The 27,570-nt window shown below is 36.0% G+C and overlaps 1 protein-coding gene across 1 annotated transcript in view; it reads left to right on the plus strand.

Moving 5' to 3' along the window:
• LOC137643294 (sushi, von Willebrand factor type A, EGF and pentraxin domain-containing protein 1-like) overlaps nt 1-19,007 on the plus strand; it is a 310,342-nt gene extending 291,335 nt beyond the window's left edge. Inside the window, 7 exon segments of the mRNA XM_068376133.1 lie at nt 935-1,094; nt 2,763-2,852; nt 4,870-5,021; nt 7,755-7,946; nt 12,229-12,411; nt 13,281-13,451; nt 14,640-19,007. Coding sequence (XP_068232234.1) covers nt 935-1,094; nt 2,763-2,852; nt 4,870-5,021; nt 7,755-7,946; nt 12,229-12,411; nt 13,281-13,451; nt 14,640-14,836 — 1,145 coding nt within the window. The 3' untranslated portion in view covers nt 14,837-19,007.
• Nucleotides 19,008-27,570: the final 8,563 nt, after the last annotated feature.

Genomic DNA, 27,570 nt, shown 5'->3' on the forward strand with positions numbered 1-27,570 from the left:
TTTATTACAGAACACTCGATTATATATACGTAAACACCAGGCAAAAAGGGCATACAAAACATAACAGGCAATTTCATGTTCAACAAAAAAAGCTCACCGGTTAACAGTTAACGGTGAGAAAAACAGACATGTTATTTCAGGCTCTTATCAGTGTGAGGGGAGAGCGAAGATACATAAAAAAAATTAAATGTCGTTACTATGTTCGATCGTGTGACACACGGTTGGTACAAAGTTAAGGGAGGTTAATGTTTTGCAGTTTATACATTGGCCCTTTTTATCCTTAGAACTGATATTATGGCTCCTTTAGGTGGTTGAAGAGACGTCTAGAAAGATAGATTGATAGATAGCATCCCAGTGCAAGAGTGGGGGCATTCTTTTTCATTGCATTGGTACATGCGGGTGATTGGTTTTTCGTCTATACGCGGAAATATCGGAAAAACAATATGATCAATGAAAATTTAGATGGGAGTTGTGTAGAACTTACGCTACCGGGGTCTAAGCGATGTCAGGCAGGGCAGCCGATCCGGACTACGGTCTACCCTAAAGTCAAAACAACGTCCTTCAAAAAGAAAGCAGCCGTGCTTACCCCATACAAAATGGTAAAAGAAACGTTAATGCTAATGAGATTGCTGTACGATTGGATTGGAAAAATGAGGTTATGTAATTATTTTACGGCTGAGATTCTTCCAAGAGTCAGCAGTTATGGGAAAAAATGTGTTTGTGATTGTCTTATTTTTATACAAATTATGAAACCATTTCCTAATAAAGACCGATATGGAAAATCGATAAAATCCCCTTCAAAACATTTAGTATTTTCACTTTTAACCATTGTATTATATTTAGCAATATAATTTTGAAATAATTACTTCCCGCTACGTAATGATTGAATAGCAAAATATTACCTTTTTCTAATGGGAAAATTTGTTTCCCTCAGTGGACAAAGCGCCGACGATCTTATTCAGGAACGAGCGAGGCAAAATGGCACAGAGCAACGACGGGAAGATGGTTGTTTATCCTGGAACGGTGCTACACCTGGAGTGCCTCTTTATGAGACGACATGGCACTCCCAAGTGGAATGTCTCGCTCTCAAGCACGTGAGTGGAAGGAGAAGAAGGTTGTTCTTATTAGATCAATGTTGCCTTTGTATATTCTGGTCAGAGTTGTCTTAGTGTCTTAGTTTTTGTGGGAATATCTTATTCGTTGTCATCACTGGTTGTATATTGATTGCATGGTTTAATCCCTTTTGTTACAGTGTTTATATGGTGTAATTTTTAATAACAGACTGGGTTTTGATATTAAATTCCCACGCTTGAAACGCGAAGTAATCAAGTGTAATTAGTTTTACCTCCCCGCTTATGTTGGTTTGACTTTTGACTGGCATTTCATTATTACTATTCTGATATTTTACTTATTATCTTTTGTTATTCATATTTGTCTGGTATAAAAAAAAATGATCTCATTTGCTTGTTCTTATTGTTTGACCTTTAACTGGCATTTCATTATTACTATTTTGATAATATTTTTATCATCATCTTTTGTTATTCATATTTGTCTGGTCTGATATAAAAAAAATTATCTTTTCTTATCCTATTTTGCAACGTTTATGCTCTCACTATGTCATTATCTTGTTCTTCTTTAATCCATACCTATCTAATGTTATCTGACCTTTACTGCTCTGTATATGTATTTTTCAATTTCGTTTGGCATTTCATTATTATTATTTTGATATTTTCATTATTATCTTTTGTTATTCATATTTGTCTGGTAGAGAAAAAAAAATTATCTCCTTTTCTTATGCTATTCTGCAACGTTTATGCTTTCACTTTGTCATTATTTTGTTCTTTTTTAATCTATACCTATCTAATGTTATCTGACCTTTACTGCTCTGTATATGTATTCTTCAATTTTGTTTCCTTTGCATATGCAAATTATTATCATGCCTCTAACATTTGCTTAGATGTCTGGTGTTATAAAACGTTCGTATAAGCTTGTAGCTTCGAGTAATTACCTTTCGTGAAGTCTAATTTAGACCATTATTTTTATTTGGATTTCTGGTGAATCCTACCGTACTTCTTTTTTTTTTTTTTTCGAGTAATAGGTTCATGATTCCCGGACCATGCACATCTTCAGAGATAACCTAATTTCCTTATGAGGTATGATCCTCCAAAAGCTAGTTTTTTTCAAAAAGGAATATAATGTGTTAGTTTTAATGTAGAATAATTCCCATTTTTTTTTTTAAATATAAGGATGATAGATCATTTTAACCATAAACATTTAATTTGTCTTCATGAAAGAAATGGCCAGTTGGTGTTATAGAAGATACTTCTGGATAGTTCACAAATTTTTGTCTGTGAGTTTGTTATATTGTACTTCATAACATTGGAAACCAGTACTCATATTTCTTAAATATTTTAAGAGTCATTTTCTTCCAGTTGTTTGGTTTTCTTGTATTTATACAGTATATATATATATATATATATATATATATATATATATATATATATATATATATATATATATATATACACATATATATATGTATATATATATATATATATATATATATATATATATATATATATACACATTAATTTTAAAATGTATTGATGTCCAACTCGCATAAGTATTTGTGAAAAAAAAAATCTCATAAATGTTTCAAAACTGCACCCCTCAAACAAATATGGTTCTATACATCTCACAAATGTATTCAATATAAATATGCTTTCATAATCCTAATAAATCTACCACTTTTCCTTCGACAGAGTCATCAAAGGAAAGAAGAAGAGGAGGAAGAATAAGATGAAGGGAGGAGGCAAAGGCGCAGGAAAAGCGAAGAATGTCGGTTCCATTGTGTAAGTATTTCGCGCACACATTTGTTCAGATGTAAGCGTGCAAAAGTTCAAAGTTCAAAGAGCTGGTAGCCTAAGGCTGCATAATATGCTAGGTAAATTACTGAAACTAGGAGGAGAGGCGTTTGAATAGATCTTCAAAATCATAATAATAGATGCAAGAAGAGATTTCAAGAACGTAGAGCAATATTGAGATCTAGTCAATCCATAAAAGAGCTATAAAACCACTGGCCTCAGCTATGAAGGAATAAATGGTCTATAGATTTTATTAGACTGACCAAATTATCAAGGCCTACATAAAAGCACGTGCTAAACAAATGTGATGGGAGACTGTCAGTTTGGTTTTCATTTGGGGCAATCGACAGTAGCTCAGGAGATCATGATCAGGCAACATAATGATAAAACATTGAGAAAATTATACGAAAATTTAGCGAATTTATTTAAACTTTAAAACATTTTTATGACAGTATCCTTAGATGTTCCGTAGGAATCAGTCTTGGTGCACCATTGTAACTAGTACTTATAAATCTTGTTTAGATATCACAGTAAAAGTGAGATTTGCACTCAGACGGAAAAAGAAAAAGACTGGATGTTTTATGTGAACAGTGGAGTGATGCATTTAGTCCCCAGTTTTGTTTGATACGGTACTACAAAAGTACAACTTGTGTATAAGAATGGTTAAAGGGGGAAGAAGAGAGGGATGGAACACTATCATTGCTGTGGTAAAGTATTAGTTCTTTGTTGGAGAATCTTTCTGTTGCCATGTGTACACATAGGTCTGCGAAGTATGTATTAAGAAGACGCTAAGGAAAATTGTGGCAATACTTTGGATGAACGAAACAGAGATTGCTGGACAGAGAGTGAATAAAACCCATTATTATTCAAAGCTAAGACTGAACCTCTATGTACCAGAGACCTATGAAATTGCAAAAAAACACCAGAGGCTATAGTGTTAATATTCACGACAAAAGTTCGGTTGGAAGATGATATTACGAATAAGGAAGTAAAGGATAAATGTGATGTCTTATGGCTGAAAAATGGACTAAAATCTCCAGATAGTTTTTACATGTAATGAGAGGAGACGAGGAACAGTTAGACAGAAAAGTAAATAGGGAAGTAGCTCGACGGGGATCATTTGAAAGGACGATGTAATCCTTGGAGAATCAGCAAAAATATGTGCAAACGATAGAATAAAAGTTTGTTGATGGTGAAGAATCCATGCAAAATATTTCATCCCTGAAACTACTCGTCTAGAGAATGATTAGGGATCAACTAAGAAGACGCTAAGTAAGAATTATGCCCCTTCATATAACTAAAAAAAAAAAGCATCAAAATATTCAAAGATTTTTTTTAACATTGAGCTAACTAAGTATTTGATTATTTAGAAGTATGTTTACATCCTAGAATGAGATGGAAAGGTACATGAATGTTAGAATTGTTTGTAGAAATATGAGCTCCTATAATTCACCTCCAGTCACGATGAGAAAAATAATATGAGTAACCAAACTGAAGGCATATAACAGCAACGTGCGTCTTACGACCGATAGCACTAAGGGCTTTGAACAAAAGCTGGTTACATCGGATAACACAGCATTAAGAAAAATAGTAGGACAAGACACATATATTAATGAAGGGTCCTGGTGAAGGAAGCATTTGTGAACTTAAGATAACTGAACAACTGTTTCAAATTTTTGAAGTCCTGGAAGTGTGATGATCAAGATAATGGAAGAATAAAACAATTTCACAGTTGAAAAAAAAGGCTATGTCGGAAAGAGCACAAGATATGCACAGTAGATACGTATGAAACATAATCTTTTGGAAAGTCTACATATATTGGAGATTGACGTGGATCTTGGGCGCTGACCTTATGCTGACATTTGTTAATGCTTTAGGTATTTACCTTTTTCCCATTGCTGCTCATTGTTGAACTTTTAACCTTTAAACTGTCTCCTTTCTGTAACCTCAAGACCTTTCTGTCCTTGAACTAATGACAGTTGGTTTTTGTCTGTTTTTCCCACAGGCCGTACCCTAACGGGTGGGCCAACGCTCCCAACAGGAACATGCAGTTGGAGTACCGACTCTCCATCTACAAAGCCGCTGAGAAAGATTCGGGTGCATATGCCTGCGTCACGCCGACTGGCCAGAAACACACTGTCACTCTTGATATCAAAGGTGAGCGTTTATCAATATATTTAAAGTAATCAGTTTTTATCAACGGGTTTTGTAGTGATATCATTTGTTATCACCATGAACTATATTATACATTAGATTTATCTTTTGCTCTTTCTACCTGAGTTCCAAGCTTATCTCTCTCTCTCTCTCTCTCTCTCTCTCTCTCTCTCTCTCTCTCTCTCTCTCTCTCTCTCTCTCTCTCTCTCTCTCTCTCTCTCCATAGTTTTTGGGTCTTATTAGAGTTCCTCAATCCTTATATACTTTCATATATAATATTCTACCAACTGTTCCCCATCTCTTTTCATCATATGTCCAGATCAACTCAATCTTTTATATAAAACTCTAATATATGTCCTCTGGACACAACATTTAAAAGTAAAATATCAATCACAGTGACGCAGCAACAAAAAATTGATAAACTGTGAGTTTCCAATTGTCTTAATAAGTCTCTCTCTCTCTCTCTCTCTCTCTCTCTCTCTCTCTCTCTCTCTCTCTCTCTCTCTCTCTCTCTCTCTCTCTCTCTCAACTTGAGGTGTGTGGAGTCATAAGTGTTCTGCCTGCTGGTGTTTCCGTAAGTTCTTAGGAGTGAGAGTAAGCTCTCCGCCCTTTTTTCTTGGCCCTAGATTAATGTATCTATTTACAGCTGGGTTACTTGTGAGTGATAGTTTGGGATCGAATACAATCCCAGAAATCCGCTGCCTGAGTACTTTACCACTTTCGCACATGGCTGGTTTGGCCATGTCTTTGATGGATTCTGCCAGACAAGGCACTAGAAACTAGTTGAGCTACAATGGCTACAAGTTTCACTAGCGACTTCCCACTGGTGATAGGTTTTTACTCTGCTCATGGTGTTGCTGTGGTGTGGGTGAGGTTGGGCTACAGATCTATCTGCCGAATCATTCATTAGTCCCTTGTCTGATTTCCTTACGTTCCACGCGAGTGGAAAGGGGACATTGGTTCTTATCAATGTATGTATATTCAGTCTCCAAGGCATTGTGTATAAGGTCAATGACTTATTCCTTGCTTCCGCCGCTTATTGGCAACATGAAATCTTTAATCTTTAGAAAAAAATGGGAATTAAAAAGGTAAAAGGGGTGTAAGAATCATTTTACATCTATGAGACACGTAGATGTTACAAAATGTCACTATTAAGTATTTGGCACATGAATAAGAAGAGCTGTTCAAAATATTAGAAATTGGTGCAGACCTGTAATAAGAACTGGGCTGAGAAAAATTGCATTTCAAAAGACTCGCCTTTACTTCAATACTGTGTCATAATATTGTAATATTTTTTGCCAACTTTCATGAAATGCAAAAAGAAAGACGGGTTAAAGTGAAAAAAAAGGAAGGGGTGAGCTGTGGATTACCACAGCTATTTTACAAATGCTTAGTAAGTTTTTCTGGGAAATGTTTATACATTCGTGTGGATTTTTTTATTAGATTTGGCAACGGGGCGATACATTGAAAGTCTCATTGGAAAAGATGGGAATTAATTTCCAGGTTATCGAAAAGCGTGTACTGTACAAAATTGGGAAAGGATCATATTGTGTATAGAAGGTTGGCGTGCTGCTGGAGAGCCTTCTGTGCAGGTACAAAAAGAGAGTAATTTTTGTTCTATATATATATATATATATATATATATATATATATATATATATATATATATATATATATATATATATATATATATATATATATATATCTCACAAGCAGTCAAAAGATGAATGCGGCAATGACTATTGCATATGCGTGTTTTCTTTGGAACCACAAACCCTTCATATACAGTATATGTATATATTTATATATATATATATATATATATATATATATATATATATATATATATATGTATATATATATATATATATATATATATATATATATATATATATATATATATATATATATATATATATATATATATATATACAGTATATATATACATATATATATGTATATATATATATATATATATATATATATATATATATATATATATATATATATATATATATATATATTTCCCTGAAGTTCCTCAAGTAAATTTTAATGGTAACATGAGAGTGTCAATGGAATAGATGTAAGAAAACGAGGAACGTCGAATCAATTTTTCTTACTCCTCCACTTGGATCACTACTAGTAGCCTCATTGAAGTCACTGGTACATATTGCTCAATAACATCGTTTAACATTACGCCGAAAGGCGACAAGATTCTTCATGAAGTTTTGCATACATTAATATATACCATTTAATTCAACTTATTTATAATAGTCTCAATCCATATTTTAATGTGCTTACAAATTCGTTTTTTTATATATACAATAATAAATAGTATTGATTGACATATCGAATTGTATACACAACCTCTGCCCCCTTAAGAATGGATAAGATTGCATTCATCTGGTCTAAGTTATTGAAGAAGAACAATTTGAAATCTATGAAACTTAACCCAAGGCTTATATTTTTTTCTTAATTTATATCCGAACGCATTAATTTTTTTTATTGTTATTTTCATTTCAAGTCACATTGTCAGAATCATTGTTTCTCAGCACCATGGCCAACGAGTATTTTTTATCATTTCATACTTTTATCTAGGGATGTTGCGATCTCATACATGTTAGTATATTTGTATTATGGCAGGAATATAAAATACTGATTCTAAAAAACAAATAGAAGCATGTGAACCTTTAATAACATCCATACTATCAAGTATTCATCTTCTTCGTTTCTTAGCGGTGAAGTGCAAACCCATAGACGAACTGAAGAAACCAGAAGAAACGAATCTCAAGTACGAGCCCATGGACGACGTCCGGATGAACACCATCGTCCAGTTCAGATGCGAGCCGGGTTCGTCGCTCGTAGGATCGCCGAATATAAAATGCTTGCCGTCAGCCAACTGGTCAGCTCCTGTCCCGCGTTGCGAAAGTAAGTTTTCTTAATTGACTCTCTCCTATGGATTCCTACAGCTCATTCTTTTGCTCATCTTAATGGGGGTGGTATAGGATATTCTCTAATCAGACTTATCATAATACTTTTCACTGTACTTTATTTTAGTAATGATGATTTCTTAACCTTTCATATTTCACAAACTTTTCTTTCTTCTTTCACATGATTGGAATTGTACAGTCTTTAATGTGTAATATTCCTCGCTGAAGTCCTTCGCCTTTCAAGATTTTTTTTTCTGTAGTAGCTATTCTTTTATCAAATTAAATTTTTATTTGAAAAGAAAATATATATATAGTTTGGTTCAAAGCTTCTTCTGTTACGAGTTTGCCCTAGAAATGATTGCCGTCTGCATTTTCCACTGTGGCTATGTCACAATTAACTTGACTTTATGGCATGAACCCTTAACAATAGTAAGAGCTTGCTGCATCTTATTTTTTTCATCTTATGACCACCCATTTGTTACTTTTTTTCTTACTCGTTGAATGAGTCCGTGTTTTACTCCTTTTTTTCCATAAAGAGCTTCCGTTTATGTGCAGATGAAAGCTTTTTAATTTTGTTTCTTTCCTTTATGTAAGTTGCATGCAGTGATTTTTTTTTTTCAATCTGCATCATAAACAGTCAATTTAAAAGGTAAGTTAAGTGAAACAATTGAGTTATGTACGCACATATTAATTTTAATCTGAGAATAAACGTTTGTTCTGAGTGAATTTACGAGCGAAGCGTATCAAACTACAAGTGATGAAACAGACTTATGGTGGGTTGTAGTTAACAAAAGTTGTTCTACAAAGCCTGAAGTTTGAACATTCAAGTTGCTGAAAGTCTTCATAAATAAAGATAGAATAGTATAATCTTTGATATCTTTGCACACGAATATGTATAATTTCCATTCACTGACTTTTGAAAATTACACTCAGTTGAATCTCGGTGGCAGTGACACGAAGCTGAGTAACGTTAAAGATCTAATTTTTTTATGAAGCTATCCTCTAAATTTAAGAATTGAGAAATCCCCAGTCAAATGCTTTCCAAAAGCAGAAGTAGGATCCATCAATAGGAAAAGATAGTCATAAATAGTGCAAATGTTTACTCTGAAAAAAAGTAACTTTGCTCATGAAGGATCATTCAAAGAACAGTATCGTATCAGTAAATTGAAGACGTCAGCGTGTAATCTTGTTCCGATTCGTCGAATTTTTGTAAGTTTTTATTGCGACTTTGGGACTCTACACGTGAGAATTACAAAAAGTAATAATAAACCATAATTTTCTCAAAAGGTGCTGTGCATTTCCTTTGTGAAAGCTAGTGATATATCAACTGTTCAAGAAGAATATCGGGTTATGGAGTATAAAGATTTGTTGATATTTATTGATAAATTGTACATTTTGTGATTTTTAAAAAAAAAAACTCGATACACTTTTTATCTCCATTCTTATCGAAGAAATCTTGTTATACATTTTTCAGATTTTAAAGTAAATTTTGTTTTAATTTATTCCATGACACTTAAGTATATATCTAAGAACAATATATATATATATATATATATATATATATATATATATATATATATATATATATATATATATATATATATATATATTGTTCTTAGATATATACTAAAGCCTGCGAGAGATATATCCATATCAAAATAAAATTAACAAGAAAATAAAATTCAGTTTTAGGAGTAGATCTTTTCGCATTTCATTACCATTAATAACGCATTGTATTTTGCCTTGCAAATAGAGCTTGTCAGTGCCTGATAGGTTTTATTGCACGCTATAGTTCCCATACATCCCCCACACTACAAAGAACCAACCCCAGAAGACGGGTTTCATAAGAAAAAAACCAATTGGAAATTTTGGCACTTGGTCTTTTCTAGGTTCTTTGGTCCAAAGCATTTTTTTTTTTTCATATATTCAAGAAGCGACTGTCTATGTTTCTGCTGAAGATCAAATTGTGTTTCTCAATCACTGATTTAAAGAAGGTTTGGCATATGTATGTAATTGTATGTACACTCATGTGTTCATAAGTGTATGTGATTACATATGTATACATCTACATTTGTCTATGTATATATATGCATACATATAGATATGCATAGATAAATATATTTGATAAAGCCATACTGAACTTGTGCTTGGTTGAATTTCACTAGAACTCTACTAATCTTTAGTTAGTAACATTTGTTATTAATATCCATCTTTTTAGCTCTTCGGTGACGACATTAAAACAGACACCATTATTGCTATAATAATTTTAATATAATTTATCCTAAAATAAAGGTAGGGGCTATCCGGGATAACCTTCCTAGCTGGAAAGTAATTATAAGGAACTGTGCAGGTGATCTAAAGGTAAACATTAATCTAGCCAATTGTTAAGATGCTGTTTTACCTTTAGAACTGAGTGTGTCATGTACTGAAGGGAACTGCATTCATGGTCCATGCACAGACACAGAAATTGGAAGCTATTTTAGCTTGCCATAAGCTGTACCCAGTACCTACACCTGCAGAATAAAATGGATTTCCTTGAACTTATTCTCAATAGGTTTTATTTGATAAGTTTCTAAGAATTATTCTTTGAAATTCGAGTCTGATTCCTGCAGTTCATTGGTAAAGTGTGACATACAGAAGAATTGTGTGCAAAGGAAAACTGTAATGGAGAAGAGGCCCATGAACAAATACCTCCAATATGAATCCTTATGAAATTCATGCGGGTTTTCCTTCGCAATTCCTCATGATACAAAGCACTCAGATTTGCTTTTTTCAAATCAGGTACATATTTACTACTTAAATAATTTATTGTAAATGTTCCAATAATTGAGTGCTTTCAAAGGAATTTTTGATATTCTTCAAAAACAGAAAAAAGCCCATTGCACATATTTAAGATTTTATTTTAATTGGCCATGCTCATGTAATGGCACCGAATTGTTATATCTCTTCATTGGTTCTTCGAATTTTCAGATAGATGTAGATGATTTCAAGCATTGTTTCAGAGAATTTTTTTCTTTACTACAGAACTATGAATATCGTAGCTATTTAAAGTTATCCTCTCCTTTCTTGCTGTTTTAGAATACAGTAATGAAGAAAACAACATTATCTTTAGTAACATACAAAATTGCATTTTTTGAGCATTAGCTTCAAGTGAAATTCAAGAGTCAAGAAAATTATGATCAAGTTATTAAGGTTTGTTAAACACGATACACGCCTAGCTGTATCCTGCCTCAAGCTGTGTAATATTTTTTTTTTCTTTCTTTTTCATGGGTCCCAGGAAGAGGTAAAAAAAAAATTGTTCTGTGTGTTTTTCAGATAACCACGATCCTATCATGAGACCGATGTTTGATAAACGTAAACAAACCTAAATTCACAGTAAATAAATAGATGAACACAGAAATGTCAACGACCATCTCTGTTGTTACCCTGTGGCTGGTCATAACTTGTGTAACTAGGCTGTCTTATCAGAGACAAGGACATCCTTTTCAGTGTTTGATAAATATGTGAATCGCATGGCCGTTTTTGGTACCAATGAGTATACCCTCAATTAACATCCCCACGATTTCTGATAGATGATTTAGACGAATCTGAAAAAAAAAAAAATATTGGATTCAATCATCTATTAGATTTGTTCGTAATATAAGATATATGTCTCCAAACTCTATGATCTTAGAGTTCCTTTTTTTTTTTTTTTTTTTTTTTTTTCAACCAAGCATGATTTTTGTATGAATACCTACACAGATCTATCTCTCTAAGTGAGAGTATTCGTTCATATGCAGTACAGTCTATACACATAAATAAAATACATACATATATCAGCATACCAGTCGTTTATCTGTTAGTATGTTTGCAACTCGATGCATTAAGAAATTTACCCTTTTGAGTACGAGGTGTGTGTATGCATGTTTGAGTCCTATCTTCTGCTGACGTCTGGGCACTCTCTGTCATGCGGCTTCCGCTTTTATTTCTTCGGTGTGTATTTTTTTTTTTATCCGTGTTCGCCTCACCCCTTGACGTGAAGTTATGCATCCATTTTCATGTTTTTATGAGTGCCATTCAGATAACGCATGATTGACAATTGATATGACTTTTCTCCATGTCAGCCTAAAGTGGAATGGCACAAAAAACAAATTCATCTTGTGTATGCATAAAAAATATTCCTTATTTTCACTTATTATTTGATGGAGAAAATTATGGGTGTTTTCAACTTCAGAAAAAAAAATGATCGTAGTTAACCATCCATGACTTGGTTGTTGTTGCTCCGTATTTTCGCCATATAGACATAGAGTGCCCGGACCCTCGTGTGAAATTGATTGACACCCGACTACGGGTGACAGTGCTCTCTCGGGGCGTTGGCGGGAGAGTCCTATTCACCTGCCCTAAGGGATACACCACCACAGGGCCCAGTCAAGCTATCTGCATGGATAACGGAGAGTGGTCATCGCCTACACCCACATGCAAGGGTACGATAAGACCACATCCAAAATTCCATATCCCTTACCCAATTGCCCTTCGACTACACCCTCCAATCTTTCTCCCTTCTTTACCTCCCTCTCCCAGGGTGTGCAAGAGGTTATGATCCTTTAGTTGTGCGTGTGTTTGTTTTGTGTGTCTTGATATTGTTATTCCTCCAGTTGCAGGGCTACATAACAGATGTCTGTGCAGATGCGCAGTGCTTTCTGTACGCCCCTTAATGCATACATTGACAGAAGTATGACCAGATAATGACTGTGTGGCTCACTTTGTGTTTAATGATGGACTGTGTCGAGTGTTGGGGTGCATCTTTTGCCAAAGTAAAATCTTATTGTTCTCTATAATAGCTGCTGCAATGCTAACGTAGATCTGTCCTTACTTCGCTGTTACATTTGCAATGAAATTATCTGTAAGTGCCATAGTTTTTGTGTAGTTTTATTACAGATACTAATCTATATTATTTACAAAATTTCGAAGTGCATGCACAGACATACAAATAAAATCACACAGATTCTATTTTGAATGAAGATCATAACATTCTTCAGTTTTGTGACTTAAATATAGATGTATTTTCTCTCTAGACTGTCTCCAAAATAATAATTTTTTTTTCCATCTAAGATGTCAATACTAAATCTTTTACTTGCATTAGGTGTTGTTCTTGCATTCAATGTAAACTTAGGTTTTCATGTAAATATTACTCAATTTTCTTATTTCTGCCATCCTGTTTTTCTTATAAATCTAAATCTTATTCAACATAAACACTTTGATATCCATCTGAGTGATATTCTAGTGCTCATCTGCTACAAGGAATTGTAGGGAGCAGCTTTAACATCAAAGGTTATACCCCGCCCTTTCACAGAGGCTAAATGTGCCCCGCCTATACCACCGGACAACGGCATGCTATCGGGGAAAGGACCTTATCACTCTGGAGACGTTGTGGAAGTCAAGTGCAATTCGAACTATATGATGGAAGGTCAACCCATGATGGTGTGTCAAGAGGATGGCCAGTGGTCAGACGAAGTCCCGAAGTGTAAGTCCTCTTTATATTTACTTGATTGCCATCGCACACGCTCGCGCACGCGCACACACACACACACACACACACACACACATATATATATATATATATATATATATATATATATATATATATATATATATATATATATATATATATGTGTGTGTGTGTGTGTGTGTGTGTGTGTGTGTTTACCTCCCTTATTTCATAAGTTTGGTATGCTAAGTGCACAGTATATGCCTGAGAATTTGTTACTTATTTAAAATTATGTTTGACACATAATTACAAGATTTTCCAGAACTGAGTTACTTTAACGATGGCTAATATTTTACGAAAAATATAATAAAAAAGCTCTAAAAAAACAGCATATACAAATCTATATAAGAAAATTAGTAATATAGATTTAATCAAAATCTAGTTTCCAATATCTTTGGAGTTCTATGTTTTAAAAAGGCAAAGTTAAAATCAAAGCCTAATGTTTTTTTATATTTATGCAATTATTGATTTAAATACAAGCATTCGTCGTCCTTTCAATACCAAATATGTCAGAATGCCAGAAAACCTTAAATCAATCAATCAATCAATCATTACCAAATAGTAGCTATTAAAATGTGTTGGTAATTATCTGTTACGTAAAATAACCACTAGTTTTTTATGCAGATTTTGTATATTCTGTAGCTTGGAAGTTATTAGATGTGATATCATTAATATTTTTTTCCTAAGTTTTCGTATACAAACGTTAATTATAACGATTCTTCCTTTTGTTTGTTTTACATTTGCATGTGAGTTTTCAGTTGTATAAATTGGTGTAGCTAACTGTACCTAGAAATGAAAATTTATATGATTCAAGTGGGATCCGTACTTTTAATATGATTCCATTCAACTTAATCATTTGCTATATGGTCGCAAATAAGATTATTTCCTAAGGTAGTCCCCACTCATAGGATAGCAGCTTAAAAGCCGAATACTGATATATACACAAAGAGATTCTTGCCAATCAATTCAATGAAAAAATCATAAAAACTCCGGCCATACAGTACAGTATTTGTTTTGCCAAAAGTAAGTCTTCAAAAATAGATTGAGAATACCGGCAGAGAAATTTGTTATTTGTTATTGCAGTGGAACAAAGAAACCTTTGAGAATACCAGCTGAAAAATGTATTTGTTATTGCAATAGCACAAAGAAACCTTTTCCTTGCAGGCTCCTTGGCGTGCACTTATCCAGGGACCATCATCTCTGGAACTATGAGCTCCATCAAGTTCTACTACCCCATCAACGACAACATCACCTACACCTGCAGTTCTGGGTTCGTTCTTCGAGGAGCTCGCTCCATCGTCTGCAAAGAAGGGGGCCAGTGGTCAGCGCCTGTGCCCTCTTGCATGCCCCGTCAGCCCTGAAGGGACGACACTGCAGCAGCGCTGAAGCATCGAGATACTGTACTGACTTTTTGAGAACCATTACGAGTCCACCGACAACAGATGTGCGATTCAAAATCCGCAAATTAAGCATCTCCTCTTAAGTGATGGTTATTTTAATCTTCGTCGTACTTCAGTATCACCAGCTTGCTAAAATGGAAGACTATTTGATCAGTATTTTACAGTAAAATATCATGACAAAATGAAATGGTAAGGCTGGTCTTTACGCTAAATTTTAAGGATGCCTATTTAAAACCCCGGTAGTGATAAGATTTTTATTTATTTATTTATTAAACTTATTTTGAACTTTGCCTCCTGATCTGATACGTAAGGTATACTTTATGACATAATAGTTGAAAGGATTTTTGTTTCTTTCAATCTTGGCAAAACTTACTTTTGAGTTATTTTTTAGATTCTCGTTTCTTGCTATTTTTATTGTCTGCTTCATTCGAATTATTGATATTATTTTTCAGATATCTTGTATCACATTTAAATTCAGCATAAGCCATAACGTTTCTTAACGTATTGTAAGAAAATGGGTAAAATACAGGTATGATATGACTATTTACACAGATATACTACGGAACCAGTCAACCATTCAAATCTAGAGGACAGTGAATTGACATAACACAATCAACGAAGTAAATTGTAGTGACAGCGAAGTTCTCGTGTCTGTCCTCCATTACTGTGAATATTATGTAAATCCTTTTTTCAGTTTTGTTCAAAAAGCTACCCTTTTGAAAATACGTTTGAAAGTCAATTGTGGGTACATCCTCCCTTTGTGGGTATAAGGTTAGCTCGACTAACAACATTTTTTTTTTAATGTAGTTATGACATTATCTTAGTCTTGCAAAGATCAAGTTTGTACATAACTGAAAATATTTCTTGAGAGATTTTGGCATCAAATAGTTGTGTCCTTTATCTTAAAGATCCTGATCATGTCATGAATTCTGACAGACTGTTAAAGTATGCTTATCAGATTAGATTTGATATAATGTCAAGTTAGGTTTGCCTATTCAATTTTGATTTCCTGAATGTCCTATATGCTTCATTAATCTGTGCCGTTTGTTTCTTACGTATTATTTAATATTTTAAGCCATTTCTTGTATACTGTAAAGGACTTAATTCATTCTTTGTTGTTAGTAACATGTGATATTTTGTTTCGTTTGCAACTTGCATACGGAGTTCGCAGAATTTACTCTCAGCTTTTAGTTATAAATCAGCTTACTCTTCTTTCGTCCTTACCTTGAAAGCATTCTCAAGATGTAAGAAAATTAAAAAGACGTTCCATAACGAGAAGGAAAAGCCCTTTATAATTAGTCTAACGTTCATTAGTGAGTTGCTTTAAAAATAATAATAATACATACACGTGTGATCACACTTTTAGGGAAAAATATTTAAATATATGTCAAAATTTATTTTAATTCGAGCGCACACTTCCATCATGGGGTATTGGTGTTACCAAAAACCAGATTTAGTATCTGAATCAAATGTTTTTAATAATTCAGGCGTATATACTTTTACTTACAAATTAAAAAGATATTATGAAGATCCTTCTTGTATTGTTAATGGAGGATTTTAGACTCATGGAAAAAATAGTAAATATCATACCAAAGGCTTTGCTGTTCTCTAATTAATCTTACAAATCAAACAATTAGCTTATGACGGGAATAACTTCCTATTTGTTTTAAAGTTTAATTGCAGTTCCAATGAGTTCTAATTATTTTATCAAATGGCTTCATGCAATATTTAATGAATTATGATATTTATTACCGTGTCAAGAGTGATTTATGTCTAAATTTTCAGCAAATTAAAACTCCTTTCTTTTTTTTATCTAAGAAATTTCCAAGTTTTCCCAACATATCAAACTGACCGCACAAATGGATAGATATTTATCGAAACGAGTATTGTATCAATAATCTTTATAAAAAAAATACTCTACTGTTATAGTATGTTTGAAATATATTTAGTATTTTCGGTACGTCATGACTTTTTTCTGTAAATTCATATAGAAAATAACCACTGTCGTCAACCCACTGATAAGCAAAGATCTGAATTATTGTAAATTGTAGGGGGATAATCATCTCTGTTCTTTCCATTTCTTTCTCAATTGCATTATCCATTATGAACCCAAATAGTTATGCCTGATATTTTTGTAATCACTGACCTCTCTTATCGTGCAATAAGATCTTGCACCACGGCCCGACAAGGGTCGTAACATATTTGGTGCTCCTTCTCACCAAGGACTCGAAAAACACGGAAAAGAAACAAGCGTTAAACTCGACACTTATTAATCTTTAAACGAGTGGGGAGGAGGTTAAAACAGCACTTCAAAAGAAAAAAAAATTAAATTTACAACTAAAGCCTTATAAACTAAACTTTATACAAATTTTACATAAAACAAAAATGCAGTAACAAGGCTGACGTAAATTGAAGCAAAAATTACGTTAATACATAATACATACGTGTAAAAAAACTCTAAAGCGACTAAATTGTTCTGTTAGTGTGACAGATCTTTGTTTAATAGTGGTTGTCGTGCTCTGTCAATATCATATCTCCCTATTTTCTATTTCATAAGGAATTTCCTACTGAAAGTATAAGTTGTTTCTTTTATTTATTAATTGGCCGTTGAAAATTGCCTGTTATGCTGTATGTAGAAAATAATGCCACATAGAGATATATATATACTGTTACTACATACCTTCTCTAAGAAATACCTTTTACATGGTATGCTTGCATGTAACATGCAAATGTTAAACCAGAATATTTTGCACATTAATAATCACTCCAAGCATTCTACTCTTCTTCCTCCAATCTCTCACCATTATTCAATATCACTTTTCAAATTTTATCATTATAAACTTTTACCTTTTTCTCATCACCATTTGGCAATAGCTGTCAAACGCTGACTTGCTTTTCACACAAAATGATATAAACAATGACTGCATAAAATATATCCATGGATATCCATATTTTCACAAAAATGTAGTAATGATTATTTTCGTAGGTTTGCCGCACATCCATGACTTCAGGAATTACAATATATAGAATAACTCGCTTGTGACCTTAGATATAAATTAATATTATTTCATATTCTGTTTTCTGTATCTACATTTTTTAAACTATATTCACCATCGCTTTATTGTGGTCAGCAAAAATTTAGAAGCGGAATTGTATGTAAATTTACTTTTATGAGCCAGGATTTAAAAATGTGATACGAAACATCATTAGGAATCAATTAAGGTTTTGTCAACATCCATATGTTGTTTATTAAGATGAAAGAGAAGTTATAGGAATCATTTTTCAAAGATTTTGTCAACATCCTTATGTTGTTTATTAAGATGAAAGAGAAGTTATAGGAATCATTTTTCAAAGATTTTGTCAACATCTTTATGTTGTTTATTAAGATGAAAGAGAAGTTATGAAATTCCAGAACAGGTTCACGCGGGAGTTATTCTATTGTTCATCTTGAGGTCTCCAGAAAGAACGATCATATCATTACAGAATGGAAATCAAAGGTCTCTTTGTTTTTAAATGCAAATGTTTGTCAAAAGTGGTCCTTGTTCGGTGGAATTCGGTTATAATTTTCTTCTGACCAGTTATACAGATCAAATGAAACTGGACTCCACTGAGACAAAGTCGGTCATGAAAACCTATAGTGTGTTTTTCTCTCTTGAAATTCGGTAACTCTTTTCGTGTTTTAATTTTTTCACAAACGGTAATGAAGGTATGACTCAATGTCAATATGTAAAGGTAAAAGCTACTTATATGATATTAATGTTAAATTTTAAATCTATGCGAACTTTGAACCATTGATATAGAACTATGAATAGAATATTCCGTAGATGTAATTCATATTTCCAAAAATTATCTCACTTTCTGCACTATAATATTCATGATACAGGTTTTGATGGAGCAGAATAAAAACATTCCGACCTTTGAAGTTATCTTTAGGTAAATAAAGACTATTTCTCTAAAGAAGAAAAATCTTTTTGTCCACTGTTACTGTTGTTTAGACGTGTCTGTTGGTGACTAGAATTTAATGCAGATTCTATGACAAAGATATAGAGAAACATTGATTCCCATCAGCAGCTAAGGAAGCTGTTTTTCTCCATCCGTTTGCTTACTGACTGCTGACTTAAAACAATAAAAATGATACAGAAAATTGCTATGACAGGTGATTAATAACAACGCTGAGACCAAATTAATCCATCCATTTAATTAAACGCATCGGTGATAATGAAACGAAGAATTAGTTAGCTACCTTACACCATAATAGCCAAATGCCAATAAACGCATGGAATTCCAACTCTTCTTGCAGATCCTGATGGGAAATCTATTTAGCATTGTCTGTATTCTTAGATCCTTTTCTCATTTACTCTCTGTAGGATTCCCCACCACTTAAGCGGGATTAACATCTGTGTGCTTGAGTGTGTTTTGTGAATCAGTGTTTCTTCTCGACCAAATTGTTGTGTATAATGACATTGTAAGCATTTTAGAGAAATGGATGCAAAATACTCCATGGGAACCTTGCTGGCTACCTCTTGTTTTAGTGAAAATATAAATAAATAAATAAAGGAACAAAAGAATACATGACATATCAGTTTTAGCTGTTCATGTTCAGTGTTATCATCGATGTCCTTCATATTCAACGTTATTCAATGAAAAATAATGTAAGTTGCATGAGTGGTTTTCAGTGGTTTTGTTGACCACAGGGTTGAATACCTTGAATTTCCGCAATGGTAATCCCTTACTGAAGGCATATGTCTAGGAACTGAGAGAAAAAAGAAAATAATGATTTAAAAGTGAAGTGATGTGAAAGTGACTTCCATTTGGAAATGTGCCTTAAGTTTCCTTTCCATCAGAGTCAATCATTAATCTTTTCCTAATTGGATTCGTGCTTTTTATCACCTTCTTTCCGCATTTATGCTTTCCCCCCTTCAGAGCCTCTAAAATACCTATTGTACGCACTTCCTCTTAGATTGTTAATTGAAATTACGGCAACATTAGCCACATTCTTCGTAGAAGCAAATGTTGCAGGAACCATGTAATGTTACTAATTACCCATAATTAAGCAGTTTATGGTCAGAAGATTTAATGTATTCCAACATTATCATTTTAATTTTAGTCACGTATACTGCAAATAAAACGTATAAAGTTGTTCATGATGAGACAAATTGTAAAATATCTCAACTTTCCACTTTTGAAATACCGGTAATTAAGTGCTTTCAGAGAAAGCTTTGCTCTTTACCCTTTCCCAAGTTTTAAGTTTCATAGTTATTGGTGTCTCACGATTCTAAAGAGATCGCCTTGATTATCTATTTTGGATTTTATGCATCATTGCCAAAATTAAACAGGGAGGTTGCATCTTCAAATTTCGTTACGATAAGCCAAAAATTTCTTAGACATTTTACATTTCGGATGTTTTGTGATATTCGCTAAATATTTTTAAACAAATTATGAATGATTCTGGAAATACTGCAATCGAATACATCAGTAAATTATTTTCCAAAATAACATCTGTTTAAACACTCGCAATGCCAATGCAATATGTAATGTTAGATTTCTTGAAAATACCATCTGAAAAAAACATTGTTATAAAAGAATTTTTCCACGAGTTTTTGCACAAACAAACGCTTGATTATATTAAGATATCCAAAATGCACGTGCAACTTGGTAAGTGCACTTTACTGACCTCGTGCAAGCCTGAAGTTGTTAAAGAAATGCAATGCAACATGGCATTGCTATCTAGAACAGGCTACTTTCAGGGTCCCACAGCACATGTGTTCTTTGCATTTATTTTACTCGGGTGTGATGTCTTCCAAGGTAGCTAGCCTGGTTCCCATTCTTATTTCTGTTCTTTTTTTATTTATGTAAATATTGTAAACTTATGAGAGCGCTTCCAAAGCGTTCATCACAATAAACCCACAGCTAAGTGTTCTCTTTATTTCCCTCAAAAGTGTGTCATTCTGGGGCGTTTCCTTCATGGTGTATTCCTAACTGATATTTTGACATACTGGTATGGAGGTAAGTAGTGTATCATACAGGAAATATTATTTTGATATTGTTACTATTCTTAAAATGTTTTATTTTTCCCCTTGTTTCTTTTCGTCACTGGGCGATTTTCCCTGATGAAGACCCTGGACTTATAGCATCCTGCTTTTCCATTGAGGGTTGTAGCTTACCCAGTAATAAAATAATAATAACAATGATAATAATAACAACAGGACAACAAATGCCTTCTAATCTATGTAGGCTATTCTTTGTTAGTAAACTATATCAGGTTTATAGAAATCCACTTAGCCATGTAAAATATACACAATTACTTCATTGTATTTATCTACTGCAAAAATTCCTATCACAGTATCATAGATATCTATGAATAGCACTTAGATTACCTTCTAAGTGCCTTGCGCTAATACACCAAGAAACAAGAAGTTGGCGTCCTCGAAATTGGCTACACTGTGTCCTGGTCTGTTGTCAAATCACAGTGTTGCCAGATGTGGGAAGTTATCCTTAGATTTGGGGATTTTGGATGTCTGATAGGGACAGTCTGTACAGATTTCTACGAAGAAGAAACAAAGATGAATAGACATTTGTATTGTTGCAATTAGTTTACTTGCACTTTATATGGATTATGGTGAGTAATTTTTCTATGAGTAAATCCTGCATGGTCGGAAGAAATTTTTGGGTGGTTTTGTGGATTTTTTATCATGAGTTTTGGGGATTTTTAGACTACCCATCTGGCATCACTGTCTGTGAACCTCAAGTAGTTTTGTAGTGAAAACAGATATTACAATTTAAACGTGTATAGTGACAAGGTAAGATCGATAGAACAGGTCGTGTAAATAACCAAAAAAAAAAAAAAAAACCTCATTTCCGAAATGAGTTGAGGGGTGATTCATAAATTTTGAAATCTATCGGCCCATGTTTTGGAAGGTCAAGTGTTTATTTCATGAAATGTATCCATGTAGTTGCTACTGTAAGCGAAGGACGTCGCCATCGTTACATCTTTAGGCTTTACTCTATCTTTCTGATATGTTGCATTTTGACATGATAGGCTAATGTCTCAATTTACAAATGTAATTGGGTCAGGCTCCTGTTAACGATATGGAAACTAGTTTCAATTCCGACTGTAGGCTACTAGGCTGTGCCAACTGTGCAAGTGTTGTAAGAAAATGGATGTATCCCAGCATAACCTACGTTGGTTTTATTATAATCGAGGACGGGACAATATCTTTTAAATGTTGTCCCGTCCGTATCTATAATTTTACCGCCACCTTCCCCTAACCTAACCTAGTAAAATCATGGTCAAAGCTCTCTCTGTTGTGAACTGAGAGGGATTTTGATACGCCATACAACTTAGCCTACGTCCACCATTCAGCTGTAGCAAATGTTCTGGTAAATCTATACGCTGGGTGTGTGTGTGATAACGGTCAGGCTCCATAAGATCTTTATTTTCAACCCTATTGCTAAGAATACGATACTTAGGGATGTTAGGTAAGTAGGTAAGGATATAGTTTGTAGAATAGGACACGTCTTGTATATTAGGTGAGGTGGGGTTCTTTGCATGCAGGAGGTCCTTTTATACAAAGGCTCCGTATATTTTAATTTCATGCCAAATACGTGAACCATATATTTTTTCCTACTGGTTGTCTTGTTTTTAATGCATTTCTGACTGCTGTTGGTAGTACAAACCAGTCAGTTATATGGTCCCCACCCCCCCCTTTCATTGAACAATTTGTTTTTACAATACTGTAATAGGTATAAATAAACCACACCAAAACCAGTTGTAAAATTACATATGTTATGTGTGTGTAATGGGAAATCAGTTTTCCAAAGGAAGGAAACAGAATAAAGGGTAAACAGTGATGCGTCCTGACCTAACCCGTCTTAGGGGGAGCGGGCCTCTTCCTCTCTTACCAAAGAGGTAGTGGAGAGAATCTCACCCCCCCCCCCCCTAATATTACATATGAAGACAATTTATCAATAACCATAATAAAAACATTGTCTAATTACCAATTCACTTTGGTAAATAGCTTATATGATACTTTAATCTCTAGCCAAATAAATGAACCATATATTATTCCTACTTGTTATGTTTTGTTTTATCCATTTCTGACTATGAATGTTAATGTTAACCTCCTGTTCATGAGTTTTGTTACACCCTCTTAGTAACATTTATTAGGGAATCCTAGTGGCAACCTGGGTTGTGGGTTGGGGAAACCAAAAACAAAACGGATTTTGAGCGAAGCGAAAAATCTATTTTTGGGTGAGATAGCCATGGCGTCCTGATGGAAGGTTCCTGTTTGGTAGCTTCCTTGGGTATAAGACTACTAAGATATTCCCAGAGAATTTAACCACAGGTTATCACAGAATTCTAACTTCTGGAGCGAGTATCTCAAAGGTTTCCCTTTAAGACATCGTAATACAACAGGGGACACGCATGTCTGATCGTGCCACATAGCTATCTCCACCCCGAACAGAGTTAACGCTTCGGTGTGTAAGGGCTGAGAATAGCTGGGAGCCGTTCCACAGCTAATCTCACTCGTGGCTACTACTGATACTCGAGACGTAAACAAACGGACGCCATTGCTCTAATGACGTCACGCGCGTCTTTATCCTGGCGCCAGTTGCTGCCCATCACCATGATACAATTGTGTAGGGTGGGAACAAACTGAACGAAGTAGTAGGGAGGGTCCATCAGGACGCCATGGCTATCTCACCCAAAAATAGATTTTTCGCTTCGCTCAAAATCCGTTTTTTTGGGCTCAAGCCATGGCGTCCTGATGGAAGAGTACCAGAGAATCAATGTATCGTGGTAGATTTTCCCCCAGAGTTAAGTGCCTAGGCATTGACAAAACAGCAAAGTAATCTTAGGTAAGAACCATAGGAACGAAATATCCTGCCCCCCATTGGTAGGAAGTTCCCATGGGCTATGCCGACGTCAAAGTGGTATTGAAGGGCTATTCATCTTGACAGAAGAACTTTTAAGAACTTAGAGATGAAGCAGAATGTTTGATATTTGTATAGGAACATTCTGAAGTAGGCCAGTGGTGGTTGGGCACTGTGTGTAGAGTTCATCTCCTGATTATCAGAAGTAAGTATTCGTGTAGGAACCTTACTGAGACAAGGTGAATATAATTTAGGATTAGACATCTTAAATTCTTCATGACCATAAGAAAGGAGGAATAAATAAAACTATGACAGTATGTATTTCATAGTAAGTAGGAGCTGAAAGAGACGCATAAGTAATAAAATAGAAATTTTATTTCACAATGCAGAAATTAAATAATTTACAGCAAAAGTAAAGTTCATTTACAGTAATAATAATGTACATAGAAATAAAGGCTTGCTCTTGAATCTGAAAGGGAATTTCAGGATTAGTAGGTACTCGTTCTCGAGGAACGCAAGTCTTTAAATAACACATCATGCTCAAGGCATGCGGCACTTGTGTGACACTATGACATTTCACCTGGGATAAGAACAGTTATAAAAGCACTAAGTGTTTTTAGACATCACTATGAATCACTCGAGGGTCAACATAGGCACCCGAAGAGTTAGAGTCCCAAGTAACTCACTGTTCTACGCAGAGTTAGGTGCAGGTTTCATAACACTACCTGCGGCTACCACAAAATGTTTGATTTCGTGCACTTGTTTCGCATAATGTTTAAAGAAAACTCGCGAGGACTTCCAGCCCGTAAAGTTTTTAAGGCTCTCAAAGTCCATGCTCTGAAAGAAGTTCAGAGAAGATGCCACTTTTCTAGGATCATGACCAGCGGGTGTACTGTTCGGATCCGCTCTGCGAATGAAGTAGGTGATTTTCGCTCTTAATTGTTTCAGTGACAGGTCGCTGCCCGATGTTTCTCCTTTGAAGAGCTGGCCTCCACCAAAGTTTGAAGTTCTGCGAAGATAGACCTTGAGACTCTCTACTGGACATACTGTAGAGAGACATCCTCCTTCAGGGGGCATATTCTCCAAGGGCCCCATCTTTTGGTGGGTAATTCATTTTTGGCGAGAAACGTCGGATCAGGGGAGAGGGTCACTTCTCCTGAATCAGCAAACAGGATGTGTCCCTCTTCTCTTGATAATGCCACTATTTCGCTGACTCGAGCTCCCGAGGCGAGAGCAAATAAAAATATAACTTTCTGAGTCAGATCCTTGAGGGGGCATGAATCATTGTCCAAGTTGGAGGCGAAATGGAGCACCTTGTCTAGTGACCAGGAGATCGGTTTCGGAGGGGGTGCTGGGCGTAGGCGAGCACATGCTTTCGGCAGTTTGTTAAAGATGTCGTTGGACAGATCAATTTGGAAAGCATATAGAATTGGTCTAGTCAAAGCCGATTTGCAGGTTGAAATCGTATTGGCTGCTAATCCTTGTCCATGAAGGTGAATGAAGAAGGACATACAGAAATCAATGGTGATTTCTTTAGGATTTTTTGCTTTAACAAAGGAGACCCATTTCCTCCAGGATGATTCATATTGCCGTCTCGTGGATTCGGTCTTGTATTCCTCTAGGAAGTCTAGACTTTTCTTCGAGATCCCAAACCTCTTCTTTGCGGCAAGGGAGAGAAAATCATGAGATGAAGGTCCTTGATTTTCGATGATGAAGCGAAGACAGTCGACTTCTGTACTTGTTGAGAGAGAACTGGGCCCGGGAGAGGGATCAGCTTGGGCTGCAGCTCCAGGACCAGGGGGTACCAGTTGCTCCGGGGCCACTTGGGAGCCACTAGGGCCGCTGTCCCTTTGAAGGTTCTCAGTTTGGAGAGGACTTTCAACAGAAGGTTGGTGGGAGGGAACAGGTATATCTTCGACCATCTGTTCCAGTCCAGTGACATGGCGTCCACCGCTTCTGCTTTGGGGTCCTCGTACGGGGCTACGTACAGAGGAAGTTGATTGTTGTCGCTCGTTGCAAAGAGATCTATCTGAAGTTCTGGGACTTGATGAGAGATGAAGGAGAATGATCTTGCGTCTAGAGACCATTCCGACTCTATCGGGTTTGTCCGAGATAGAGCATCCGCTGTCACGTTGCGGAATCCTTGTAGGTGAACTGCAGACAGGTGCCACTTCTTCTTCTCCGCCAGACGGAAGATTGGGAGAAGCACCTGATTTATCTGGGGCGATCTTGAGCCCTGGCGATTGAGACAACGAACTACCACCGAGTTGTCTAGGGTTAGACGGATGTGGATCGAGGGCGGCGGGGATAGCTTCTTCAGAGTAAGAAGGACCGCCATGGCCTCCAAGATGTTTATGTGGAACGTCTTGAATAGTGGAGACCAGGTCCCTTGAGCTTGTTTCAGGTGGGAGTGACCTCCCCAGCCCTCCAGTGAGGCATCCGTGTGGATGTTGAGTGATGGAGGAGGGTGTTGGAGAGGAATGGACCTTTTCAGGGCCATTGCTTCCGACCACGGCTTTAGGAGGCGTCGAAGTCTGTTTGGAAGCCGTCTCTTGAGGTCTCTTCGAGCGATGGATGCCGATCGTCTCCAGACTCCCGCGGCATCCTTTAGCTGTGCACGAAGCACTGGGTTTGTCACTGAGGCGAATTGTAGAGAGCCTAGAACTCGTTCCTGCTGTCGTCTTGAAATGCGTTTGGATTTCAGTAGTCGCTTGACAGACCCTGCTATTTCCTTCCTTTTCTTCTGGGGGATGGAAAGGCGGTGTGACTGAAGATTCCAGTGGATTCCCAGCCACTGAAACTTCTGAGCCGGAGAGAGGCGAGATTTCTTCTCGTTGATCTTGAATCCCAGGTGTTCTAGGTACTGGGTAACTTCGTCGCAAGACTTTGTACACTCTTCGGGCGATGGAGCCCAGACTAGCCAGTCGTCGAGGTAGGCCATCACCTGGACGTTTCTTAGGCGGAGCTGTTGTACTATGGCATCCGCCAGCTTTGTGAAGATCCGAGGGGCCACATTGAGGCCGAATGGCATGGCCCGGAAGGCGTAGCTTTTTCTTTGGAGTCGAAATCCTAGGTAGGAGGAAGCGTGATGGTTCATTGGAATGTGCCAATAGGCATCCGCCAGGTCTATAGAGACCGTGTAGGAACCTTGAGGCAGAAGGGTCCTTATTTGTTGAAGCGTCAGCATCTTGAATTTGTTGTTCTCTATGAACTTGTTGAGGGGGGATAAGTCCAGAATGACTCTGAGCTTGTCTGAGTCCTTCTTGGGAACGCAAAACAGTCTCCCTTGGAACCTGGTGGACTTTACCTTCCTTATCACCTTCTTGTTCAAGAGGTCTAGAACATATTCTTCCAGAATGGGGGTCGATTGTTGAAAGAACCGCTGGAAGATTGGGGGTGGTTGCACCCAACTCCAGCCTAGACCGTTCTTGATGATGCTGTGTGCCCAAGGATCGAAGGTCCAACGATCCTGGAATTGGCGGAGTCTTCCTCCCACCGGAAGCACTTCATTGCTTCTGGTGTCCCGAGGACTTGTTGCCTCGGCCGCTAGCTCCCTTTCCTCCTCTACCTCTGGAGGGACGACGAGAGGCGTCTCTGCTTGCACCCCTGGACGAGCCTCTACCTCTGGCATGAAAGGTAGTGGATGGCTGCTCAAAGGCAGGGGTGAAGACCGGTGACTGTGACAACACCGGTTGGGGGACCAATTGAAAGGTCTGTTGTGGTTGGGCAACCACTTGGGAGGTAGCGGGTCCCGGAAACTGACGTCGTTGTTGACGTTGCTGGGGTTTCGGCTTCTGAGGTTTCCTCTTAGGCTGAGGTCC

This window comes from Palaemon carinicauda, chromosome 6, assembly GCF_036898095.1.
Source record: "Palaemon carinicauda isolate YSFRI2023 chromosome 6, ASM3689809v2, whole genome shotgun sequence".
NCBI lineage: Eukaryota > Metazoa > Arthropoda > Malacostraca > Decapoda > Palaemonidae > Palaemon > Palaemon carinicauda.